Here is a 26,127-nt window from a genome sequence, read left to right on the forward strand (position 1 = left end):
AACTGTGCTTAAGGCTAACAGTGCAAGGCATTTCCTTAAAAACATTTCCCCCCAAAATGTTAGTTATTAGGTTATGCCATGGTCTAATCTCTTGTTAAAATTTAAACCATTCAAACCAAAAATGGGTTTGAATTATGAAAAATATCTAAAGATCTGAACGCAGACAAGCCAAAATTTTCCCGGAGTTATTTGGTTGTTTATTTTCTAAAGTATCTCTTGGCAACATGTACGAAACTGCAAGGAAATTTTAGTTAGAAACGTCTGAAAACTTCCATTTCCAGTGGAAACACTGACAGCAACTTCAAAGGCTCTGCCACCTAATCACTGAGCAAACAGTCCACGTGCATACACTTTGGAGTTGGCAGAAAACCTGTCCTAACATTTAGAGATGCCCAGAGATAGAACACCACCGGAGGTAGTGAGATCCCTGTCACCGGACGTGTCCAAGCAGTGCTCGGGCAACCACATGGCAGGACTATTGTAGAGGGCAATCAATCATCAAGGATTCAAGATTGACCTGGCTGACCTTTAAGGGACTGTGGGAATTGGGTTGAGCTGGTGTATGTCTAGAAGGTGATAAATTGATCTCTACGTAGCTCTGCGTACATTCCGGAATCCCTGAATCTCAGTGAAGTTTCCTATCCCCGCCAGAGCTGCTGATGGCTAAGGCACTGATGATGTAATGCTCCACTTCTCCATCCCGGCTGCAGCGAGGGTGCCCTATACTCCTACTCGTGTTTCCCTCTAGTAGTACGCAGGTGTAGCCAACCCAGTTATCTGCCTACCCAATAACCATTCCTCCCTTCTTGCTTGTGAATCAGCCCCTAATTTGCTCAGTGCCTATCCTCCTCCCTGAAGCCAGGTCTTTCAAATAGGACTAGCCTTGGGGCGCCTGGGTGGCTCAGTCGGTTAAGCCCCTGACTTCAGCTCACGTCACGATCTCGCGGTCCGTGAGTTCGAGTCCCGCGTCGGGCTCTGGGCTGATGGCTCCGAGCCTGGAGCCTGCTTTCGATTCTGTGTCTCCCTCTCTCTCTGCCCCTCCCCCGTTCATGCTCTGTCTCTCTCTGTCTCAAAAATAAACATTAAAAAAAAATTTACAAATAGGACTAGCCTCAGCCCAGGGCATGAATCTTGGTTAGACTTTATGCTCAACAGCTTCGGACACGTGAGCCAATCTGGACAACAAGAGGGGAGGGAAGGTTTGCCGGAACAGGGTACCTTCGAGGAAAGGTTCTTGGCTCCTCGAGAGACTTGAGGGAAAGTGTCTCATTGCTACCAACAGAAAGTGGTGTGTGAGGTTGTATTAGTACTATAACTGCTACAGCCATTTTTTCAGCTCTATTGAGGTTTTCCAGCCATCTCTCAATCATGAGAGAAGGTATCCAACATGCCACGGTTGGCAAATTGAAAGATGGAAAGAACCCGGATCCTTGATAACAACATTGAGAAATAACCGTCCCTGCAGCTTTCCTTATGTGGTAGATTCTCGTCAGAGGAGATGATGAACCCCTTATTGTTTAAATCCTTTTGAGTTAGATTTATCCTTCCTTGTAACCCAGACCGTCTTAACTAATACCACTGTCTTTGATGGGGTCTTGGCTTCTCAGCATGTTGCAGGGATGTGGCGAACCACTCTTTTAATCCGTGTGCTCTGGGCCAGGAGGCTGCATGAAAGACGGACAAGGGAAGTACTCAGAATCATCCTCTCCCCCTACTAGTTTTCTAGAGTGATCCCCACTCCTTACTCAGGCTTCCCTTGTGGTGTTATCATGCTCAGCTAACTCCTTAATCCCTTATGAAATTAGACCTCTTGTGGGTCCGCCTCACTCCCTCCACACTTGCCTGGCCTTTTCTGGGGCCTGAGGTGTGGTGGATGGGCTCCGTTTGGGAATATTAAAGCCTAACCTGTCACTGTGGCAAGACGACTGCAGTCTCAGACAGTTGACCTGATGCTTGTCTTCTATTGCTTTGGAGTTGCCTCTGACTGACTGCCCCACAGGGCTGTGTGCCCGTATCAAAGGCCAGGCTTAAAACTGCTTTGCCTGGGTCAATAATTCTCGAGGCGTAGTCTCCGGACCAGCAGCGTCACCTGGAAAAGTTGCAGAAATGCAAGCTGTTGGGCCCCATCCCAGATCTGCTGAATTAGAAGTTCTGGGGATGGGGCCTGGCTATTTGTAGCGGATCGATCGCTCCGGGAGATACTGACGCACACTACCTCGGCCACTGCCATGACTGCTCACGGGGGTATAGGCATTTCCTAGGGCTCTGATGTGATTATATCACACTGCAAGGGTCCCATTTCACTCTGCAGTTATACTTCCTTTGCCGTGACTATTTGATCGCCTGTCTCCCTCTCTAGTGGCGAGCTCTGCCAGAATGGTCACCACGTCTATTTTGCTTCGCTATGGTATCCCCGGTGCCTGGAACGGTGCCCGGCATATAGTACGTACTCTGTCGACGTTTCTGGAATAGGAAGAAGGACCCCTGTGGGCCACATAAATGATCGGATGACATATATTGCTCCATACTAAATTCAGCAAATTCCTAAGGTCATATCTAGCGAAGACGTTCCAGTTGTGCAATGTTCTCTCTCTGAACTGGGTAAATTGACTTTCAGGTCTGCCCACCTTGAAGCAACGAGGACGCCTTCAAATGACTCCAGAACGTGACTTCCACTCAGCAAGCTGTCGTGCTGGAGAGCCGCGGATATCGGCTATTGCTCATTCCTTTGTTCACCTTTCCCTGCAGCCTTGACGCTGCAGAACACTGAGGACCCCAGGGCCAGGATAAAAGGAAACACGAAAAAGGCCTAAGAGGCCCGGCAGGGCTTTTTGTTGGTGCCAGCCCAACGCCACTCACTCCCCGCCCTTCCAAGACCACATCGGATCCTTCGGGGGAGGACAGATGGGACTTGGCTACTGGGAGCCACTTCTGCATGGCTTTCTCCCTTCTCCCTGTCCGCTCTGGAGCTTTGCTATGTGACCAGGAGAGAAGAGCTTTAATTCACAAATGCGATGGCAACTCAGAGTCTGGCAGGAAATTGGGGGCAGGGGGGTGGTGGCGTGTGGTGGGGGGAGGCACAATCAGGGGGATCGAGGGGCGCTCACCTGAGCGTCCTCCTGCCTGCCTCCTAGGAGGTAGGCTCAGTGCGTGGAGTTTCTCTCCCCTGGCTTCACCGGTGGAGAGGAGAAAAGAGGTGTGTTTTCAGGGTGTGGAGGACGGCGAATGGGTAAGGTAAAGGGACCACTGGGCGTTTCTCTTGTTTTCAACCTTTAAATCAGAATATGTCATTATTAGACACTTAGAATCTTCTCTTGTCGGGAAGAAGCAGGCTTCGCACTCCCATCTGCTCATCTTCTATAAAACCCCAGCCATACTTTGATCCAAACGCGGCCTTCCTGCTACCACTTGGCAACGGCACGGCGGGTGTACGGGCCCACTCCATTCTACATGTGTGCAGTGTGTGGCCTACAGAGTGGGCGCCGAGAGCGCGGAAGGGGCCGGGGTCCATCTCAGAGTTCCGCAGCTGGGGCTCCTTCCTGCCCAGGCTCCAACCTGTGCCCGCCGCCGGAGGTGAGCTCAGCGGCCAGGCCTCAGGAATGCGGTCATCCAAGTGGTCACGGAGCCCGGCGTGCAAGGCCTTGTCAGACTGCCCCTGCCCTGGGCAAGGCCCCGTGATGGGGCAGCTCCTGGGGCCCTGGTCCCCTAGAAGGCCACTTCTTACCTTGGAACTCCATTGTGTTTTCCGGCTCCCAAAGTCCCGGTGTGTGCGTCTTCCCAGCATTTCCTCATAACCACCCTGTGCCACACACAGGGCACAGAGAGACCTCATTTAAGAGGAAAGCCCAGAGAGAAGTGAAGCAGCTGTGTTGTAGTTTTCAGACTGTGATCTAGGTCACCCAAGGGGTAAGGTCACATAAGCTGCCTAGGATGGTCCCGCCCCTCTCACCCCCTCTTCAGAGGAGTCCTTCCTTAACCTGATATATATTTGGCCCATTCATCCTGCAGGCTGGCTGCCTAATGCTTGAAGTTTCCCATCTCCCCTAAAATCCCAAGTCCCTGCAGGATGGCGTCTGGGGAACCAGACTCCGGGGATCCTTCCCCACGTTCCTCTCCAGAACCAAGAGGCCAGAGCAGAACAGAGTGGCCTAAGATGCCTGGCAACACTGGGATGTCTGCAGGGGTAGGGCTGTGCGGGTGGGCTGCAAGCAACGCTTGAAGAAACGGAGAAGACACACCCACGTGGCTGGCCACAACCCAAGGATGTGACAGTGTGGGAGGCTTCGAGGACCGCTTCTAACGTATCTGAGTGCACTGTTAGCCTGGGCATCCAAGAAGTGCCCCTCGTGTGGAACTGGATTGTCTTTACCAGAAAGCTCCCAATCAAGATGGTCTGGGGGACGCTAGGGCATAGGAGGTGTGAGAGGCGCTGAGCCCCTTCCGGATGCACAGTAGAGTGCTCGGCACGGCCAAGCCCAAGGGTAACCCTGTAGGATCCGTGCCACATGCTTCTTAGTTCATGTTTATACACCCGGGTCAGCATGTCAAGGCCTGTGCAAGAATTTCCATCAGATCATGCCCATTTGAATTTTAAATTGCCTTGCCTAGCTTTTGAGGGTTTCATACTCTGATCCCATTCTTCTCTAGTCCTGTACTAACAAATATTCACCTCCATTCATTATTATGTTTTTAAAATTTTATTTATTGAAGTAATCTCTACACCCAATGTGGGGCTTGAACCCATGACCCTGAGATCAAGAATCATACACTCTACCGACTGAGCCAACCAGGTGCCCCTTCACCTCCATTCTTTAGACACATTGCTTTTCCACCCCTCGATGACCCACATCTGTCCCGCACCTGTCCTCGGGCCAGTTAGTGCCACCTGTCAGCCCTTACTCCTTCAATTTCACAGCTGCCAGCATCTTACTGGGAGGCAACCCGTGGCACCCGAAGAGTACTAAGAACAGAGGATCGGTCCTGCCCACAAGTAGTTCACAGAATTCCCTGTCCTCCTTTTTAAGTCCAGCTAGAACCCTGCCCCTCCCAGGAAGCCACCCCTGCCACTGTGGTGTGCTGCTCCCGCTCGATCAGCAGGGCAGCTAAAAACTTCTGTAATTCACTGGCATGTTTCCCGAGTGACCTCTGCCTCCCCAGTGGAACTATGGGCTGAGAATGGGTCTCCCCTTTATACCCTCCTTCATCTTCCCATGCAGAGACCAAGGCCAGCCATGTCGTAAATCATAATACTGCCAAGAGAACACTTATCATGACGAGCAGTGAGTAATGAATAGAATTGTTGAATTACTATTTGTACACCTGAAACTAACATAACACTGTATGTTACCCATACTGGAATTCAAACTAAAAAAAATTTTTTAGGGGCGCCTGGGTGGCTCAGTCGGTTAAGCGGCCGACTTCGGCTCAGGTCATGATCTCGCAGTTTGTGAGTTCAAGCCCTGCATCAGGCTCTGTGCTGATGACAGCTCAGAGCCTGGAGCCTGTTTCAGATGGTGTGTCTTCCTCTCACTCTCTCTCTCTCTCTCTCTCTTTCCCTCTCTCTCTCTCTCAAAAATAAACATTAATATTTTTTTAATAATTATAAATTTCAAAATAAATAAATAAATCATATGACTTCCTCAAATCCCATGTGCTTCTGGAAACCCACACACCCGGAGCCAAAGTGACTGTCATTAGCAATCTCTGCTAACCAAGGGCTGGCCTCTTCAGGTACTTCTTTGGAGTGTGTTTCAATATGACAGGGACCTGCAAATTTTTCGGACGTAAACTAGTTCTCCAAAAGGGAGCTGAGTAGACAAATTAGGCAACGCGGGGCACATAAGGGCCCATCCAGCCCTGATTGTGTGTGGGCCAATGGCACAAGGGGCAGGTTGAAGAGTAATACCAATGTCTGATGGCTACCTTAGAGGATGCCTCCCTTACCACACCGCCCTCACCCACCCCTGGAGTCCAGGGATTTTGTTCACATCAGCTGGTCACCATCAGCCTACAGCATCCATGGTGTAACCAATTTCATAAGTCACTACTTGATTCCCCAGGTGTGTGTTACATGGTCAGACCAGTGAGGCATCCCTTGCCTTTCTTTCATTTGGAGGTAGAGTCCACAGCCCCTGCTGGTCTCACAGGTTTCTCTCTGGACCTTGGATCAAGGTTGGGGTCAAACACGAGTCTGAGTACCGGTAGAGCAGGACCTTCCCAATTGTTTTCAGTATATACCACCTGATGGGCATGTGTTCAGAGGAACAGTCAACAAAAGCTCCCAGGTTCCCTCTCTGGGTAGGAAATGGCAAGTCAAACTCTCCTGTCCCTAAAGCACACGTTTTGTCTTAGGATGTGGTCTTTTCTAATGTGCACGGAGACCAGTCCAGGAGAAAAAAACCTGGTACTACACTCCTCTTCCACGGCAGTGCCTATGAACTTGGTTCTTTGTGTCCAACATCTGACCCATGTCTAATGTTTAAGGTGAAATCCTGTTGAGGGTTCTCGAAGATGCCCAGATTATAGTCACAGGGTTCTATTTATCCCAAGATGTATTTACCTCCTTGCAAAGTCTAGATGACTATGCAGGTTATGAATTTTCCGTATGTAAACCATGGTGTTTTTCTTAACAGACTGTGTTCGTGTAAATGTTCAGCAAGTTTACCCTTTCCAACGATGCCGCTGCCAGGGCCACCCCAAAGCCCTTCCACACAGGGTCACAGGAGGCTGTCCTGGAGAGGGCGGACAGAATCACTTAATGCCTGTTCTTCCAAAACCAGCACAAAGGCCACATGGTCCCTATGCACTATCAACTGAGCTCTTCCTGCTTCGAAGTTCACTGAGCAAGGAGCCACCACGTGAGGTTACAAAACCTTTTTATCAACATTTGTTTCCGAAAAGAAGGGAAAAGAAGAGAAGAGAAGAGAAGAGAAGAGAAGAGAAGAGAAGAGAAGAGAAGAGGAAAGGGAAAGGGAAAGGGAAAGGGAAAGGGAAAGGGAAAGGGAAAGGGAAAGGGAAAGGGAAAGGGAAAGGGAAAGGGAAAGAAAGAAAAGAAAAGAAAAGAAAAGAAAAGAAAAGAAAAGAAAAGAAAAGAAAAGAGAAAAGAAAAGAAAAATACCGTACTGGCCCTGCGGAAGGCCAGGTTAAAGGTCATGGCCAGTACGGTTCTAGTAGCGGCAAGCGTGACAATCGTGTTCCTTCCTGATGACTGACACGACAAAGTAAGGAGAAAGGAGTCACGGAGGGAAAACTAGCATTTGGGGAAAAAACAGAAACAAAAACAGAAACAAAACACCAGGCTCTGGTGGCCAACCAACCTCTGTTCCAAACCTGGTTCTTGCATCTCTTACTGTACGTCACCCTTGGAAAAGTAACCCGAGTCCTTACACGCAGGTGCAAAATGGAGCGACTTCTGCTTGTGGGACCATGGCTGCGCCTTGGCCTTCATGCCCCTCGCACAGGTTTGTCCTGGCTCCCTGCTCAGTCGGGATGTTTACGGGTGCCCAAGCAGCCAGGAACTTTCTTTTCACAGTAAATACGTTCAAATAACTTTCGGCTGCTGCGGCCGGAGCTGGTTGCAAATTATTCCGCACCGAAACGAGCTTTTCATTGCATTTTACAAGCGAGGTGAGGGCGGGGGCACTCAAGACCTATAAAGGCACGTACAGTGAACGGGTTCAGATCCTGATGCCAGGGCTCAGAAAATGACTCACCGACCGGAGTTCCTTCTTTGTGGCTAACCTGGCACCAAGTGCCCAGCGTGGTGAGTCACCGAGAACAGTGGGCTACAGTCAGTTCTAGGTTATCAATGTCGGCGCAGAAAAGCAAGTCCCGGGCTGTGGTAAACCTAAGCAATTCTATCTGGAATGCATTTTATATGTGCACGCGTGTATTTTTTTCTTGGCCGGAGACTTACCTTCCTAATGATGTTCCCCTTAGGCTATCATTAAAGTTAGCCCGCGCTCCCCAAGCACACACCGCCGACAGCAGGGGGAAGGCAGCCCGTAAGCGACGGGGGTAAGGTCGGCCTGGGACCAAGGGTTCGAAAACACACAAACGTGCGCGGCAGTAAGTACGTGTCTGTGCGCGCACAGGATTTCCAGCTGTGCCGCGGGAGAAACACGGTCCACGGAGTGGCAAGGAAGGTGCTGCAAAACTTCCCCAGCCACCGGAGAACAAAAGCGTGAAACCCTTCAGAAAAGCATCTTGGCCTTGAGCCTACCGGTCGCCTTTCATCAGCGCTCGCCGGGTATGCCTGAGGCGCGGCGGCCTGTTCTTTCCAACAATCCGGTGCTTATTTTTTCGGGATGCCTCGCCGATGTTTAAGAAGCGTCCCAAGGAGAGTGAGATGTGCACTTACTGCCACGTGTGGACACTCGTGCTGCGAAACGGAGTCCTGTAGAGTCTACGGACCAATGCTCGAGTCTCTCCAAACGCTGATGGATAAAAGTGCAACTTTACACGAAGACTGAACCCTGACCCTCGTTTGCGTATTCGAATGACTCCTTGGCAATCGGACAGACAACTTAAGGCTGACTGGGAAAACCCAGGTACGCGTTTCCGGGACGCTCTCCTCTCCATCTTTGCATGACGGCGGCCGCTGCTTCGAGGCCTCTGGGCTTGAGGAAACTTTTAAGAGCACGGAATCCTAGGGGCCCGTGGGTGGCTCAGCTGGTGAAGTGTCGGGACTCTTGGTTTCAGCTCAGGTCATGATCTCAGGGTTCGTGGGTTCGAGCCCCACATCGGGCTCTGCGCTGGCGGTGCGTGAGCCTGCCTGAGATTCTGTCTCTCCCTCTCCCTCTGCCCCACGCCTGCTCTCTCAAAAATAAACTTAAAAAATAAATAAAAAGAATTTTAAAACGTATTCTAATAGAGTAGGAATCATTCCCAGGGTACATTTCCTTTGAACCATTCTCACACATTAACAGTGGTGTTCATGTGCGGTGTTCTAAGAGGATCTTCCCAATTGCTTTGGCCAGTCAGTACCTTCTTCACTGGTGACGATATGTTAACAAACTACCAGGAACGAACTTAACGTGAACAGACAGCATCCTAATGATGCACTCCAGGATTGTAGCACTATCATGACTGTTCCTCGTTCAATTCGACACTTGTTTCTTGAAAAAAAAAAAAAAAATCACGTAGATCCATCTGGGCCAAAATAGTCAAAATCCCAAATGGGGTACCACTGAGAAGCCATGCCTTTAGAATAGGAATCTGTATCTTTAGGGATCCCGCCTCTCAAAGGTAATTAATTAAAAAAAAATTAGGACACTATATGCTACCTTCCATGTAAAAAAGAAAAAACAACAACAAGGAGGGAAAAACCTCTATTCATACTTGCTTGCACATCACGAAACTTTGGGAGATATATTTATAAACCAACTAATAAGTTTAGAGTGTGGGGGTAACTGGACAGATTGGATGCAGGAACGGAAGGGAAACTTCCCCTGTATACCTTTATGTAGGTTTTGGTTTTTAAACCCTGTCAAGGTATTAATTACCTAATGAAAAGCTAAACTAGATAACTTAAGTATTATAGGGATTTGCCTGACGGATGGCCTGGAATTCCTAGATTACTGTATGTTATCTCCCAGACAGTTTTCACATCTGTAAGGACTTCCAGAAGAAAGTAACCGGAGGAGGTTAAAAGTGGAAACTGAGCTTGTACAATAAAGTGTATCCCAGAATGCAGAGCTACGTTTCCCACCCACCCCACCCCCCCCCCCCCCCCCCCGACGAAGTGCTGAGTTGGAAAAAATGTTCCCAGTGCTTTTTTTTCCTGGTTTCGAAAAAGGCAGGAAAGTTGTACTTGGTAGTTTGGCATTTGCTCGAGGGTGAGAAAGCACACGCAGGCCTCCTGTAGCAGATCCGGTTATGAACGTACTGCACCCTTCAGCTCTGCAAGTGGACACATTCTGCAGACGCAGAAGGCTAAGCCGGATTTTGTGTGGCATCACCTACATCTATTTTTATGCTGGTTCTAGAATCACAGGTGGCAAATTCTACTTCATGTGAACTGTTAGGTTTCTAACACCGAGGGAGGAAAGTTTTAACGTGCACATCAGTTCTCTGTCCTTTGCCTTTTATCAAATAATAGGTGCTGATTACAGACTCTTTTCTGAAATGAAATGTACATCTAAGAGTCGTTAAAATGTTTTTTTCTTAAGGTACAAGAGTGGTGAAGTACTGGGAAAGAAAAAGAACTTCCAAATGACTTTGTAAAACACAAAGTCACATGCTATTAACGGAGACTCTGGAAAAGTCAGGTCTACTAACAAAGCTTTATTCTACCTCATACTCTGAACTCTTAAGATTTTAAAATATTCGACTTGCCTTTATTCTTTTTTGGTGGGGGGGGGGGAAGAGTGGGGTGCAACGGTGAGCCTGCCAGCTGGTTAGAAGCCAAGAGTTATCCAGTCAGATCTGAATGGAAAAATCTATGATTTGTTTATTCCATAGTTCAAGTTCAAAAGCAAGAGACAATTTAAATAATAAAAGGGTAACAGGGAAAAATGCAAAGAAAGAAAACAAATCCGTAAGAGTCCAGAAGAACCTTCAAGAATATTTAATTCGGAAAATGTTATTGGTGTAGAGAACTTGACTGAAAGAAAACAGCTGGGCAGAGTTCAAGGTTTTAAATTAAAAACAATCTAACAAGGTCTACGGGGATAACTCTTTGAGCCACAGTTTGGAGACCAGATTCATTTCTAACCAAGTAAAAGTAATAGCAGTCTAAGCTAAAAAGGAAATTCCTCACAACTGAGGTAGTTACTAAGTATCAGCACACTTTCCAAGTTCTCACAAGGCGGCTGAGCTATTTACAATCCATTCTCCTCATACATAAATGGAGCACCTTTTCAATTTTGTCTTCTGTGATTTGTTTTTAAAAAAAACAACACTTATACACACCAGCCAGAATATGCCTATTTTATTAACATCATGCTTTAATAAATAACTGGCTACTTCTAATAAAATTAAGCCTCTGTTTACAACAGCCCCCAATATTCCATTTGACCATTCTGCAGAATTTGGTGTAAAAAGTTGAATGAAATGTAGACCCTGAGCTATCAAGTAATTATGTTTCAATATAAAAATAGAGAATTACTCTTACAACTGAAGATTGAACAAGAACACAAACCACCTCTCTGTGGGTTTTAGCTTCTGTGGAATCGGTTGGGATCTTAATGGCTGTCTAGAGCAGGAAGAGACTTGCAGAATTTTCTTTCTGAAGACTTTTGGGACCTCCTTCTTAAAGTGATTTGTTACATTCTCATAGTTTTATGAGCCGTCATTTGTGAGGATACAAGCAACGGGTTCCTAAGGGTCACCGCTAAGATACCACCGTCTTCTCAGATCTATCTCCTCTCTCCCATCCTCCTCCAAAAACAACATCACATGAAAAGATTCCCGACACTCAGATCCCCCCCCCCGCCCCCGGTGGACGTCTTGGCTGTTAGGGTGGCACAGCGCGGTGAACCACTGCCAGTCCTCTGTCTTTTTCATCAGAGAGGCCTGGACAAGAAGACTCAAGCAGGACACCTTAGAAATCTTTTTTATACAAACTGGAATCCAAAACCAAATGCAAATGCACAGACACAGACTTTTTGAATGTTGACAGCTATCCCGTGAGCCCAGGCTGTACCCTGGTTCTGACTAGCCCCCAGACAGCTCCCTCCACTATATGGCTGGGTTTGAGATCCGGCACACCATAACGGGGGACCAAATGAGCTTATCGGTCACTTATTTCGGCCATCGGGGTACCAATTCAAAGCAGGTCAGCGTGGACGTGAAGACCAGCATACAGCGGCTTGCTAAACTCGCCCGGATAAAACACAAAAAGACAAAAACCCACCCCCGAGCTAAGTGTGAACATGTGGTAACTGGGACACCCTGAATGCCTTCTATATTTCCAGGGAGAGTGTATTCAAAAGAAACCTTCTTCTAAATGGGCCACACTTTAAGTGTAAACGGGTTTAAGGAAAAGACCGATCTGTGATCTTAGTTTGTGTAACTCAGTTCAACCAAGATGGGTATAGTCTGCAGTCTCTTCCGGTCCCTGGCCATAAACGAAGCATAGCCTTCTTCTTGTACTGATACTCGAACACACCGAACGAGTGTTTCAGAAGCCCCCTGTACGGCCTGCGCGATCTGCCCTAACTTAGTAAAAAACAAAATCACATCCACTCGTCTCCAGATAAGGCAACTAAAACAACAGGGATAAATGGAAATTTCACTGCTTGTTGGGCTTTTCCTTTTAATAAGATAACATGTACAGCTATTTAATATTTCAGAAATACGTACATGTTACATGCCAAGAAAGGACCCTGGTTTTCTTGTAAGAAACAAGGTGAGATCATAATTGAAGGAAAAAAAAAAAAAAACAACCCACAAACAAAAAGAAAAAAAAAAAAACAACAAACAAACAAGAGTGATAAAATCACAAATGCACAACTAACTACAGTTCTGTACCTACACTGTTAGCCACGTTTAACATGATTCCAGGGGAGCAGGAACTGACTTGACATCCAAGTCCCTTTTCCCCGCAAAACTGAATGAAAACACAAAGTCAGCCTTTTGGAAACCAGTGGCCACATAGTAAAAACTGTACATCGTTGTCCATTCATTTAAAAAGCAAAGTCACTAGGATGGTATAAAAGTGATAACCGGTGCCTCCTTAACTTTTTGACGGAAACCTTTTCTCGACAATTAAGAATTATCTCCACTCTCTCTGCATAACCAGGAACAAGATGCAGGAGACAGCGAGGAGGTAGGGCTGCGCCCCAACGCGGGCACCGGTGCCGCCGGTTTTATCACTGGCGCTCTTCCCCGAGTGGTCAGTCGCATTGTACTCCAACTCCGAAGGGCACTGCTGATACTCACAACCACTGCCGCTTCCCTCTCCGCTGCTCTCATCGCCTAGTGGTTAAAAAAACGGAACAGAGGTTTCAATCTGTTTGTTCTCGTCACAAGGCGCCCAAGGACGAGGTGTAAATCTCAAACCGCGACAAACGCTTACTGATATCAAAGAAGTCCACGTCGTTCCCGTTGTACGCGTTCTTCATTTTGCTGGTCATGACCCGAAGGGCCATGATCTGACGAAGGATCAACATGTCCGTTTTGCTGGTGTCGACCTGGACCTCTGGGTTATTGCCCTGGTTGGCTAACCCGTTCCCCGTCACTGCGAACAGGTATCTGAAATGAGAAACGACCCTGTGAAGATGATCAGTAAAACAGAAGGTCGCCAAAGATCACCAGAGAGAATCCTGCTTGGAGTCTAGTTATTTCCGCGGAGGGCGATGCCCAGGAAGTTCTTCCGCTTCTAAACAGCTTGGATTTCTCCTTTTCCCGGGCAGGCATCTTGTTTCTCCAATTTGATGGGAACCTTCTGGAAAGCAATGGAGGTTGGTGGCTCAGAGTCAAGTGCCGATACGGAGGCTACGGAGCAAAGTTACTAAGTGTCTAGGGGGAGGGACGCAAGACGTCACCCGAGAAGAGCACGAGACCTTTGGAGAACTGGTGCTTTAGGAGGCGAAGCTGGTGGGCAAAGACCCACAGGGACCGAGTACCATAAAGACGAAACTACTGGAACGGCCTGAGCCCTGGCTGCAGCCCTCACGCAGGGTTGGAACCGCCGTCACAAACTTTGGGCCCAGTACTCTTTGTAAGTAGCCGGGTGCCTTCCCGATGCCTACGGGGTAAAGCCCATTCCTCAGAACGTCCAGAAGCCTTCCACGTCACTGCTACCTACTGTGAGATGCTCCAGGATGCCTCCCTCAACTGACAACAGACAGACCCCCTCTGGAGCGCTCCCGGGGCTGACCTGCTCTTGCCTCTCCCGTTCCAGCAGCCATCCTCGTTGCCATTCCCAGCGGCCATCCTCTCGTCATTGCAAACGGTGCTGGGCAGAGAGGACCAGAACTTTTTGGCCTCTTTCAGCTTCTCCTTGACATCGGTAACCTAATGAGGTGGGGGCGGGGGGGGAAGCAAGCACTCTGTAAAAAACTCACGGCCACCTAAACGTGTGTCTTCTGATCATTTCTAAAGTAGCTCCAGAGTGCTATGTAATTCATTTTCAACTTGAGTCACAAGACAGAAATGCAGATCAAATGTATACAGAAAAGAACAAGATCACGCCCATGAACTAAGAGTCGAAACGCAAGCTCTGAACGAGTTGCCCGGATCCGCTGCCCACTCGACCTCTTTATTACAACTACCAACTGCCGCCTGCCAGTCTCCGTGCCCTGTAGATACAAGGAGAAGACACCCTCTCTTCCCACCAGGCTTTTACACTCTGGCTCAATTATCTAGAGCAACCCCTCTGTGAAAGCGAGTGCCTGTCATCACGCTCCCTCCTCCTACTGTATGCACAGCCTGCTGCCACGTGCTCGTACTTTCCGACCGTCCCAGCGCTTACTATACACCCTCTTTGTCACTTAAGCCTGGGATGTCGGCTTCTCCCTCTTTGCTGGGGCTGAGAACGAGGATGAGTCTTACCGCGTCCCTATGACATGCACAGCGATGGGCGCACGGTACACGCATCACGTTTCCTAACTACGTACCGACTTTATGAGCTAGAAAATCAGAGGCAGATTTATTGACATCCACATGCAAGTTGCTTGAGAAGTTTCACCTGAAAGACCCGCACTTGAAAGCCTTCCAACTAAAAATGCATTCGGAGCAAATGTTTTCAGTTCTTTGCCATTAAACGCGGCCGTTCCTGCCAAACTGCTCACCAGTCGGTCCAAACTAGTGCCGGCTGCTGTGGTTGGGCGTTCCTCAGGGTGATATGGTCTGAAGCGAGCGCTGAAGGCACCTTCAGAGATGGAACGGGAAATCCGGCCGGCCGGGAGGGGCTTGGGAGGTCCACATCCCTGGAAAACCTGCATTGAGGCAAGCACGAGTCACATTAGGGGAGTCGTGTCCCAAGCTGGAGCAGGGGAGGGGCTCTGCCCGTCCTCTCCAGTGTCCTGCCTTCATTACCTTCTGGGACACTTGCACACTGTTCTCTTGCATATTCATAATAGCATCGGAAATCTTCACATCGATGGGGTCCATGACCGATTCGATGTTGAAAGGGCCCTCGAGCCTCTCCGCCACCATCAGCATCGCGTCTAACGTGATGTTGGGGGAAGAACAATACAGCATAAACAGTAAATCGTCAGTCTGGCCTTGGGTCATCAGTGTGGTTATTTTACTGTCTCTCGTTTCGGGGGGGGGGGGTGGGAGGAGGCATGCGTCATAATTCATGTTTTTGTTTCTTTTAAAAAAATGTTTTATTTATTTTTTGAGAGGCAGCATGAGCAGGGGAGGGGCAGAGAGGGGGACAGAGGATCTGAAGCGGGCTCTGTGCTGACAGGCTGATGCCAGTGAGCCCGACGTGGGGCCGGAATTCACAAACTGCAAGATCATGACCTGAGCCGAAGTCAGTCGCTCAACAGACTGAGCCGCCCAGGCGCCCTTTACAGCTTTTTCTATTACACCGAACTGCTTTTAGTCACTATGCATTGCTAGCTCTCTAAAGTGTGAAGTGGCCAGGTGAATGCTCTATTCCACAGCAAGGAAACCCAATCAGGAATGTTCTATTATACTGATTATTCGTTCCTTCGTGTGTCAGTGGCTGTCACTGTAAGGCTGTCCGACTCAAAAACGCAAATCTGTTAAAATCCTGGCGTATCACTTTCTTGCTTTCCTTTTTGAAATGAAACCCTTTCAGATCCCTGAGTGCACACCTGCAAAGTACAAATGACAGTGTTCCTAGGAATTCTAATGACTTTTCAAATAATGACCTTTTGAAAAATGCAATTTTGTGCGAAGATAAACTTCCCATTTCAAACACAAGGGCCTCGAGTTAAAGCAAAAAGAACCTCCTTTTTGTTCTGGTGAAAAGACAACACAAGGCCACAGTACACAGAAAGCCACGTGCTCACAGCGTGAGTCTTCACGGATCAGTCTGCGAATTACTTTCACATTTTGGAGGAGTCTAGAAGGTTTCGGCACACACTGACTCTCTTAAAATACGCTGTACTTGTTTGTGTGCTGTATGCGTTCGTTGGGATTATGAGGCTTGGTGTTTTCAGTGTCCTCTCATTTTCACCAAGAAATGTCAGGCAAATTGGATGTCCGAATGGGAAAAGGACACTCCTGACAAGCAGGAACTTTTCAACTTGTTCTCTCCCCTTTCCACTCTAGTGCCGAAAGCACGGCAGAAGGGTAGGTAGGCCCACGTTATCCACAGCCTTCAGGCAGGCCAAGGACAGCTCCTAGAAAGGAGGGCTAGTTTCCTGAAGATTATTATGTGCCCTTTTCAAAGAAGGCCGCAGGCCACCGCGTGGATCTCCTACCTAAACCTTCCAGTGCAAAGGAGTTTTAGCATCAGCATATCAATGACACCAAATTTGGTCAACCTTTCACCTTGAACCTAGGACAAATACAACACACCGTTTTAAGGCACGGGGATCATTGCTCTCAACTGCAATGGCGATGTCACAAACCACAGACAGATTTCCGTGAAATGCACTTTTTTTTTTTTTTAAGTAATAACAAATGAAGTTTCAGGTTGCATTGTGGTAAGCGCCAATAAAGTGACGCTTCCAACCTCTAAGCAAAGGCTGCCGGCATGAATATACCATTGTCCTAGAGGAGGAAAAATGCTTTTGATGTGCTAGCAAAAGGAGACTTTTGTAAACAAGTGGAGCACAACTTAAATGTGTTCATCATTGTCAAAGCATCAGGGCTGGCACGTACAGAAAGCACATTCTTCGCCGAAGAAGTCGCTTGCTCCAAATAAAAATATTATGAATAGACAGATAATAAACATCCAAAATGCAGAGCTTTAAGCAAGAAAAAAAACCAGCGCGTTTTGAAACTACTTATTCCCCTAGTGGCGAGGAAAGGCCAGATCACTAATGTGTTTGTGAAAGACTGAAAGGAAACATAAACCCGATTCTTCTGGCTGTTTGGCGTCTTTGTAAACTCTGGGAATGGAGGGAAGCCGGGCCTTTGTTGGGGCCGGTGCCATGGCGCTGGGCGCTGCGCGGCTGAAGAATGCGCGAGCTGCCTCCCACCCCCGGGGGAGTCACGGTCGGCCGTCAATGAGGCTCTTCCGTAGGAGCCCTGATGTAGAAGCCCCAAGAGAGATCCAAAGATAGTTGGTTTGGTGTTTTTTCTTCCGGCTGGTCTAGGCTGCCGGCCTCTGATTTGCGGGGTATCTGACTGGTTCCTGCCTCCTGCCAGCCACCCTAAGACCCCAATACAAAATTCATGCTGGCAGCAACGTGTGACATGAATAAGGCTGGCTAGGAGTCAGATGACTGTTAACGCAGCTACAGCAGGTGATGGAAAACGAGGCGCAACCAAGCATCACTTACGCTTTTCCAGAAACTGACTTTGTTTCGGTGGGGGGGGGGGGGGGCGGGGGGAGGGGGGCGGCGGTCGGGGGGTAGTATTTGGCTGACCTCTTGAACCAACCTCTTCCAAAACCACGTCCAGGGCGCTTCAAAGTGCTTGGATCCATCTGGATAAAGGCTGACAACCTGTAGATGCAACTCAGGAGAAGGAAAAGGAGGACGTGGCGGCCAGAGGGCAGATGTGGAAAACCTATGCTTAGTGTCTCCAAGGGTCTAGACCAACTGCGGGATTTCAGTGCTCAGGTTATTTGGCACTGGGTCGGCCCCGCCCCATCAACAAAGTGTCCCCTTCGCGCTAGGCAAAGCGATTCCTTTCACACTGTGCCGCCAAGATCAGAAACCCACACCTTCGGCCTCATGACTGACTGGGAGAACAAAAGGCAGTTTCCCCGACTTAACCCCAAGATCTGATTTAAAGAAGTGGGGGTGGGGGGAAGCCCTTGACCATTCATTAACTGCAGCCGTTTAAAGGGGAAAGCAAAATTCTTTGCAAAGAAAGGAAAAAAAAGAACTTATAGCTGAGGCATGTAAATTGGGAGTGAATTCCACAACCACAGAGCAAATTAAACCCTGGTGAAAATTCATACAAAAAGCACAGGGGATGAACAATGTGTATTATTCCCGGCCTTTTAGACAGAAAGAATAAAATACCCATTAAAAATTAAGTTTAGATACCATTATACACCTCATCCCTCCAAAAAAGGATCATTCCAAATAACTGAGGAAAATTGATTCAGAAATCCTATCGATTTCCACTTGGGTTTAATTTGGTTTCTTGAAAGGGAACAGATGTAATATTTAAGACTCTCAACAAGAATAACAGCAGCACCTCAGCCTCACGGTACCTGGCTGAAAACATTAATTAAGCCAAGCCAGAGGACGGTTTTGATTTGATGTGGGCCCTTGGAAAAATATTTTGTTAAAAACGGGGGAATTTGTGTTTTAATGCCACGAGTTACAGTTTCTGCCAGACGTGTTCGAACAAAGGAATAGTGCAAGGGACACGCCCCCCTCTGCACCTTACTCCTAACGGATCCGGACACAAGTTGGCAAAACTAGGTGACTGTCACTGTACGTCGTTGGTACCGTATGGCGAATTCTACTCCTTTGCCCCGAGAACTAGTACGTGAGGTGTTATAAAGTAAAAAGGCTAACCAACATTACAAAAATGAAGTTAGCAAAACTGAACTGCAAATGTGGCGTTCGGGTGTGGGGGTGAGGGTGGGATTAAAAAAAGAGAGAGGGAGCAAAAGCATCAACTTTAGATCTGGAAATGCCACGAGCTTTCCTTGCCATGGGAAACAGTCGAAAACAACGATCTCCCCCCTGGCTTCATTCTGGGCATGATGCGCCATTTGTCCGCGTGTTGCCTTCGCTGGTCTTAGGCCTTCCCTTTCATGGGATTCGGCTTTTCTGCATGTAGATTTTTTTTTCCTCAGGTCTTCTAGCTTTGAGCTATTTAGGCTACAATTGTGCCGAAGTGCTTAATATTCACGTCTTTTTTTTTTCCCCTGTGTCAGTGTGCTCAAGAATCTGCTGGAGCCAATTTATTGATGCATTTTCAAACAGACTTAATATGGTAATTAGCTCTCATGCAGACTAGAAAGCATTCTCTCCCACTCCAATCCCCCCCCCCCGCAAAAGTGCCAGCAAATTGTATGCACTTAAGTTCTGCAATTACACAAATGTGACTGGGGGCTGGGGGAAGAAGCGAAGTTTGCTTTTGTGAGCTGTTAGTATGTGTATTCGGTGCCACTATCACAGGAACGTCCATACTGATGTTTTAGGACTAAGCTATGCATGAAAAGCACATCAAGGGAGTCGATGACTGGACATTGAAATTAGCTTCACTTGTCCTTTCCCACAGATGTCGATTAACCCTCTCAGAAATTGGGTCCTTCGCTTACATGGCGGTCTGGATGCCGGGCTTCAGGTGCACGTTGAGAGTGTTTACCTCTAAAATGACTAGATCAAGAGCCCCTCCGTCCCCACCAGAGCGGTCTGCTTCTATCAAATCCTCTACAGAAACAGAACTCCTAAATTCTTACAACTGGATTGCACTTCAAATCCCCAAGGAGTATCCGTCCAGTATGCAGAAGATTTGGTCACAGTGTGACAGGTGCAATGATTCAAAAGCTCAGCCAGTGGGGTGCCTGGGTGGCTCAGGGGGTGCATTTCGGCTCAGGACATGAGCTCATGGGTCGTGAGATCAAGCCCCGCTTTGGGTGAGCCCGCTTCTGTCTTCCTTCCGCTTCTGACGGCACAGAGCCTGCTTGGGATTCTCTCTCTCCCCCTTTCCCACTCAATTCTCTGTCTCTCTCTGTCTCTCAAAATAAATAAATAAGCATAAAAGAAAAAACAAAAAGCTCACTCAGTGATGGCTGTACTCCAGCATCTACATGGACACAAACCTATCGTGTTTAACGAAAACTGACCTTTAGGAGGAAAATGTCAAAAAATCCCATTCTCATTATTAAAACTTGCTACTCACCGTGTCTAATGTCTTCTACAAGTAAATGAACTTGTAGAACGGTATGAACTCTGAGTACAGTCAGAACCCTGGCAGACAATAAATACTGAACAGAACTTTCACAGATGACAATTACAACATTCCGTATGGCTGGCGTTGAGCTCCCTCCAATGACACAAATACTTCCCTCGCTTACTCACCTATGAAATTGTTCCACTCAAAATCAAGATCCCCTTGGTGGGCCAAACAGCCTCTCATGATGTTTGAGCAGTAGTTGTAACATGGCTTCACGGTCACAAGCCCCTGGCAGTGGGAGCAGTAGACCATCCTCAACAAGGCGTGGGTACACTGGGCAGTGGGGTTCACCTGGTTTGGGAGAAGAGAAAGACAATGGTGGGGCCAAGATAACACAGAAATCCCAAGTCCATCAAGCTGACCCTGAAGGTTGGGCCACAAATTCAACTTGAGAATGAGTTGTGACAGACCATGCTGAGCGGGCCTGGCCTGCTTCTTCTAGAGGAAGATTAGATAAAAGGAAGGAGGGAGGCTGGGAACAAGGGTGGAGGGAGGGAGGAACAGGGCTTAACCTTAAATCATCAAGGTGCATGGATTTCCCACCCTGTAGACTCCCACTCTTCCTCCCTCCCAGTCCTTTTCTCTCTTAAACACACTCACTCTCTCTCATTTTCCATGGCTCGATTGTTTCAAAGTCCTCTTACAAGTAAATCTCCGGGATCGGCCACGAGACACAGCAGAGGTGACCTCCTCCTGCCCGCCATGCCTGGCCTGGGGTGGCCTCTGCCTTGCCAGACTGGGACCCCAGCGGATCTTCTTCTCAAACACACAGACCACAAGACTGTCCTTTGAACCTTAATCCCCCAATCAAGGTTTAGAAGGGTACCCAGTCTGTACTCCATTCTGTGCCAGTAGCTATGCAGAAGGGAAAAAACAACAAATACTCTACAGACGTGAATCTGAGTAAATGTAAACGTGGGGTGAGGCGGAGGCCTTCCGAGGCCCGGGAGCAGTACAACACAGTGTTCAGGGAAAACCTGATGGAAGAGAGGAGGCTTCAGTTACATTTTGAAGGAAGGGTTGGATTTAACTGGCCAAATGAAGGGACACCATCCAAGCCGGGGAGAGGGAAATGAACACGGGCTGGAAGAGGGCGTACCGAGCGTGTGGGGCTGAGGAGGTGCGGGGACTAAGACTGAATGCCAAGGAAGGAGGGTGCGTGTGGCCAGGGCCTGAAGGCACATGAAGAGCAGGCAGACACGGACATTCCATATGGCACGACACAGGCGGCGACTGAAGTTCATGACGAAGGGGAATAGCAAGGATGAAAACGGTACCCAAGTCAGACTGGGCTGGCCGTCCACTTAGTGTCTGCTTTATACTTATTTTTTTTAATTTATTTTCTTTAAAAATTTTTTTAGTGTTTATTTATTTTTGAGAGTGTGTGGGGGTGGGGCGCGGGGCAGAGGCAGAGAGAGAGGGAGACACAGAACTCGAACTCACCAACTGTGAGATCATGACCTGAGCCACTAAAGCCGGACGCTTAACCGACAACCACCCAGGCGCCCCAACTTCTTTTTTTTTAAATGTTTATTCATTTCTGAGAGAGAGAGAGAGAGAGAGAGGGGGGGGGGAGGGGCAGAGAGAGGGAGACAGAGGATCTGAAGTGGGCTTTGCGCTGACAGCAGAGAACCGGATGTGGGGTTCGAACCCACAAACTGTGAGATCATGACGTGAGCCAAAGTCAGACGCTCAACTGACCGAGCCACCCGGGAGTCCCTCCTCTTTCTACTTCTATACGGTGATGCTGTCTGAGGCCCGCAAGAGCTGGTTCCACGGGCCATACGTTTTCTCCGATGCTTAGAAAGCGTGGCTAGGCATCACTCGCTGGCAGCTGCCCAAAGGTTCCCATCTTCCATTCTCTCTGCCCCAGCCTCGGCTTTTCGGGGTCACTAGGAGAGGATTAGTGCATCCTTCTCGATCTGCACACGTGAACTTTACACCAGCGCAGGGAGCACATGCTGGGACCCAGGGCAGTCTGGCCGCGCACTTCACCTCCTCCACAGCGTGACTTCGGATGCCGCTTATCAACAGTACCCTTAGGAACAGGAACCGGGGCAGAGGTCGGGGAGCGGGGGGCGGGGTGGCTGGAACTAGCAGGAGAAAACCTTAACACCTTTGGGCTCCTACCTGATGTATACACACACACACACACACACCCTCTTATCTTCACCAGACCTCTGGCCTAAAAGGGGCAGGGCGGGAACATCCAAAAACAAGGTGGTACCCGTTACGTTAAAGTCAACATTCCCGATAAAGAATTAGGACTTTTCCAAAGTCTTAACCAGGCCCATGTTAGTCCTTTTAATTATGTTTTAACGTCCAGCGTAATCTTGGCTCCCCAACCAGTCCGGATAACTAAAAGTTCATTCCTTTGAAAGTCACAGGCGGTTAAGACTTAAACGCCTGCCCTCCCCACCCCCTCATTTTGTGGATGGGCAAACAGGCCTGGAGAGAGGAGGTGGCTGGACAATCCTGGCGTCACAGAAGTCAGAGCTGGAAGGGGCCTTAGAGATCACAGAGTCAGGCTCTCACACTTAAGAGATAAGAAAACCAAAGCCAAGCAGATTAACTGACTTGCTGATAGTCACCCTGTACATCTGATTCTAGAACTGCACCTGACCAAACATTTCCCAGACGGATCATGCTTCCCTGTTCTTCTTACTACACACCAGACACGAAACTCTCAGCTGGGGCATCAGTTGCTTTCCTCTTTAATGATACTGCTAGACGCCTGTATTTGAGAGACGTAAAGAGTCAGAATGTAAATCTCTACGAGAAATCACAGAAGAGCCTATGGCGTTTGTTGAATATTATGCTTAAGAGTTAACAACGTTGGGGCGCCTGGGTGGCTCCATCGTGACCTCACAGTTCGTGGCTTCGAGCCCTGAGTTGGGCTGCGCACTGAGCCTCGAGCCTGCTTAAGATTCTCTCTCTCTGCCCCTCCCCTGCTGGTGCCAGCTCTCTCCAAAAAAAAAAAAAAAAAAAAAAAAAAGAGGAAACAATGTCTCAGTACAAAAACATGTAGAAAGCTAAAGTGCCAACAAATAGTTACTGAGCACTTATCTCAGCGGTGGGGATTACTCTGGAATGTATTTGTGATAAGGTACCGAGGCCGGTAGGAATCTGTGTTGGAATATGGAACTTGTTCTAGAAGGCACACAGACATTCCAAAATGGTATGGGTCTTTAGGAAATAAGCAAAATTGAAAAGCCCAAGAGTTATACTCGAGACACAGTTTTTTCCAGAGAGACCTTTTTCTCCTTTTTTTTTTTTTAAAACTCTAGGACGTGGTCCGCTGTATTCTTAGTTCCACTGTAAGTCAAATCTGGGATGTAGCAGATCTTGTAGTACAGTTCCCTAACACAGGGACATGTTGGCTCGAGTTTGAAAAACAGAAACTGAAGGAAATGACACAGTAGAGTTTTATTAAAGGAAGATTATGAAGCTGGGTTTGGCCGACTTTTTCCATTTCATTCTCTGGCTAAGCACTGGCTCATGCTCTACACAGGACTGGCGGTCTAACCACTAAAAACGATCGCAAGGAACTGAGCTATAACATGCTCTGGAAACGCTAAATACCAGGCTGAGGAGAGGTGGCAAAGTTCTAAGAAAACTGCGATGGGGAAGCACACACACAACAGCCATGTTGGGGCAAATCGAATGGAATCTTTTGTCTCACAACCATTAGCCAGACCACTGTGAGGAACTTTACATGAAGGGAATTCAGACCCTGGGAAAACAAAACCCTTGTGTGAGAATGAGGCCCTGGTATAGAGGAGGGGGTTAACACAGTCAGGAAACGGAAAGAAATAGGGGTCCCCTGTAATGCTCATCCCCACCCCCAGAGGTAATAGCAATAATGTGACCACTCCCCAGGCCTTGGGTCCCCCTCTCACCGGCCCAACCAAGCTCAGGATGGTGAACCCAGAGTGCCAAGGAGCAGCTCTCCCTTTGGACTCTGGAGTACCCGGGGGAGAAACAAAATGGAGTAGATTCCTTAACGCCCCTCACCCATTTAGCTCATCCCCCCTCCCATAACCCCTCCAGTAACCCTCTGTTTGCTCTCCATATTTAAGAGTCTCTTATGCTTTGTCCCCCTCCCTGTTTTTATATTATTTTTGCTTCCCTTCCCTTGTGTTCATCTGTTGTGTCTTAAAGTCCTCATATGAGGGAAGTCATATGATATTTGTCTTTCTCTAATTTCGCTTAGCATAATACCCTCTGTTCCATCCATATATTTGCAAATGGCAAGATTTCATTCTTTTTGATTGCCGAGTAATACTCCGTCATTGTTGTGCTATATGCTAACTTGGATATAAATTTTTTTAAAAAAAGAAACAAAATGGATACCTATCTTTTAGAATCCTCAAGAGCTTCATTCTGGGACTTTATTTATTTTCAACGGAAATTCAAGTTCATTCACATTCTACTCCCTTGTAACCCTCAAAATCAATGACTTCTTGAGTCCCCAGATAACTTACTAAAGTAAGTACTTAGTAAAGTACATTTACGTCGAGACCCAAGTCCAAGTGGTAGATTGGGCCACATGCAGAGTGATGAAAGGGGTAAACTATACTCCAAGGGCTTCCTTTGATCCTTGTGTTCAGCACCAAGGGTCTGGGGAGCTCAGTCGGTTAAGTGTCCGACTTCAGCTCAGGTCATGATCTCACGTTTGTGGGCTTGAGCCCCACGTCGGGCTCTGTGCTGACAGCTAGGAGCCTGGAGCCTGCTTTGGATTTTGTGTCTCCCTCTCTCTCTGCCCCTCCCCTGCTTCCGCTGTCTCTGTCTCTCAAAAATGAATAAATGTTTAAAAATTAAAAAAAAAATGTTCAACACCATGGTTCCTTTGGGTTACAACTCTTGACCAACATTTGAGGTTTTCCTTTGGTTTAGAAGGGTCTGTTGAACTCTGATGCCACTAATTTCAGAATCCTAGGGGCTGGGGTAGGAGTGGGAGTAGGGGTTATGATTACTTTGATAAAAGGCACGTTTTCTCAGACCTCTCTTAGAGGAGTTACTTCTCAAAATGGTATTTAGAAACAGAGAAGGGAAAATTATACATTCTTCCCTTTCCCCTTTGAGCCATTAAGAGAATGGATCAATGGGCTCAGGAGGAAAAAGCTTATTTAGCATTTATGGTTTCATGATCATGAAGGTCCTGATGTCAAGGCTGAAGAGTAAAATATTCTGCTCTATGTCAGAATTACCTGTCTACTGATAGCTTTTATTGGATTTTATTAGTACGTAAGATACAGTTATAGAGTACTCACTAGGTGCCAGGCTCTGTTCCGAGTACTTTACGTGTCTATTAACTCATTTACGCCTCAAAATAATCGTATGAGAGGAGTATTATCATTTCATTTCACAGATGAGAAAGCCGAGGTCCAAAGAGTTTAAGGGATTCACACATGATCGTCCAGTAAACGGCCAAGCTTTGCATGCAGGCATTTTGGTTCTAGAATAGGTACTCTCAACCTCCTTGAGTATCGGAATGGCTTCTTTTGAGTAACAGAGAACAGTGAAGGAAACGTGAGGGCAGCACGTGGGGCTGGGCCTTCTCCACAGCTCCCCAGACCCAGCACAGGGTATCCACACACAGGGATGGGGAGGGATGTTTATCCACATGGATCGGTACTTGACTAGATCCTTGGATGAGAGGACATACTACTTAATAAACAATAAGGACTTATTTAGCCAATGCTGTAACGTCACAATGGTTTAAGATGCCACAGGGGCGAAGGAAAAAATATATATGCCACTCACCGGCCCCTGCTCACCAAGAGTTCAACAGCTCAAGCAAACACTGCTGCACATGGAGAAAAAAAGAGCTACTTCAACAACAACAACTCCAGAAAACAATACACACATTTTACCAAAGTTCTAACATTTTGAAAGAACTGTAGCTATGTGGCAGAGATGATCAATTTCTACTAGGAAGTGGGGCATTACATATGAAAAAGGTTTGACATTATATATGTAAGAATGAGGTGGTGTGGGTGCCTGGGTGGCTCAGTCAGTTAAGAGTCTGACTTCAGCTCGGGTCATGATCTCACAGTTTTTGAGTTCGAGCCCCGTGTCGGGCTCTCTGCTGTCAGCACAGAGCCCGCTTTGGATCCTCTGTGCCCCTCTGTCTCTGCCCCACCCCTGCTCCTTCTCACTCTCTCAAAAATA

General features: G+C 47.8%; 1 protein-coding gene across 1 annotated transcript in view; it reads right to left on the bottom strand.

Annotated features, from left to right (window-relative positions):
- Positions 1-12,715: 12,715 nt before the first annotated feature.
- The window catches only part of GPC4 (glypican 4), a 107,307-nt gene continuing 93,895 nt past the window's right edge, over positions 12,716-26,127 (bottom strand). The window contains exons 4-9 of the mRNA XM_047082136.1: positions 20,079-20,244; positions 14,983-15,113; positions 14,736-14,882; positions 13,823-13,959; positions 13,019-13,194; positions 12,716-12,918 (exon numbers count right to left, since the gene is read on the bottom strand). Coding sequence (XP_046938092.1) covers positions 12,716-12,918; positions 13,019-13,194; positions 13,823-13,959; positions 14,736-14,882; positions 14,983-15,113; positions 20,079-20,244 — 960 coding nt within the window. The remainder of the gene's footprint in view (positions 12,919-13,018; positions 13,195-13,822; positions 13,960-14,735; positions 14,883-14,982; positions 15,114-20,078; positions 20,245-26,127) is intronic.

This window comes from Lynx rufus, unplaced genomic scaffold, assembly GCF_022079265.1.
Source record: "Lynx rufus isolate CCGP_SWC_20201006 ecotype Redwood Valley unplaced genomic scaffold, mLynRuf1.p SCAF_19, whole genome shotgun sequence".
Taxonomy (NCBI): Eukaryota; Metazoa; Chordata; class Mammalia; order Carnivora; family Felidae; genus Lynx; species Lynx rufus.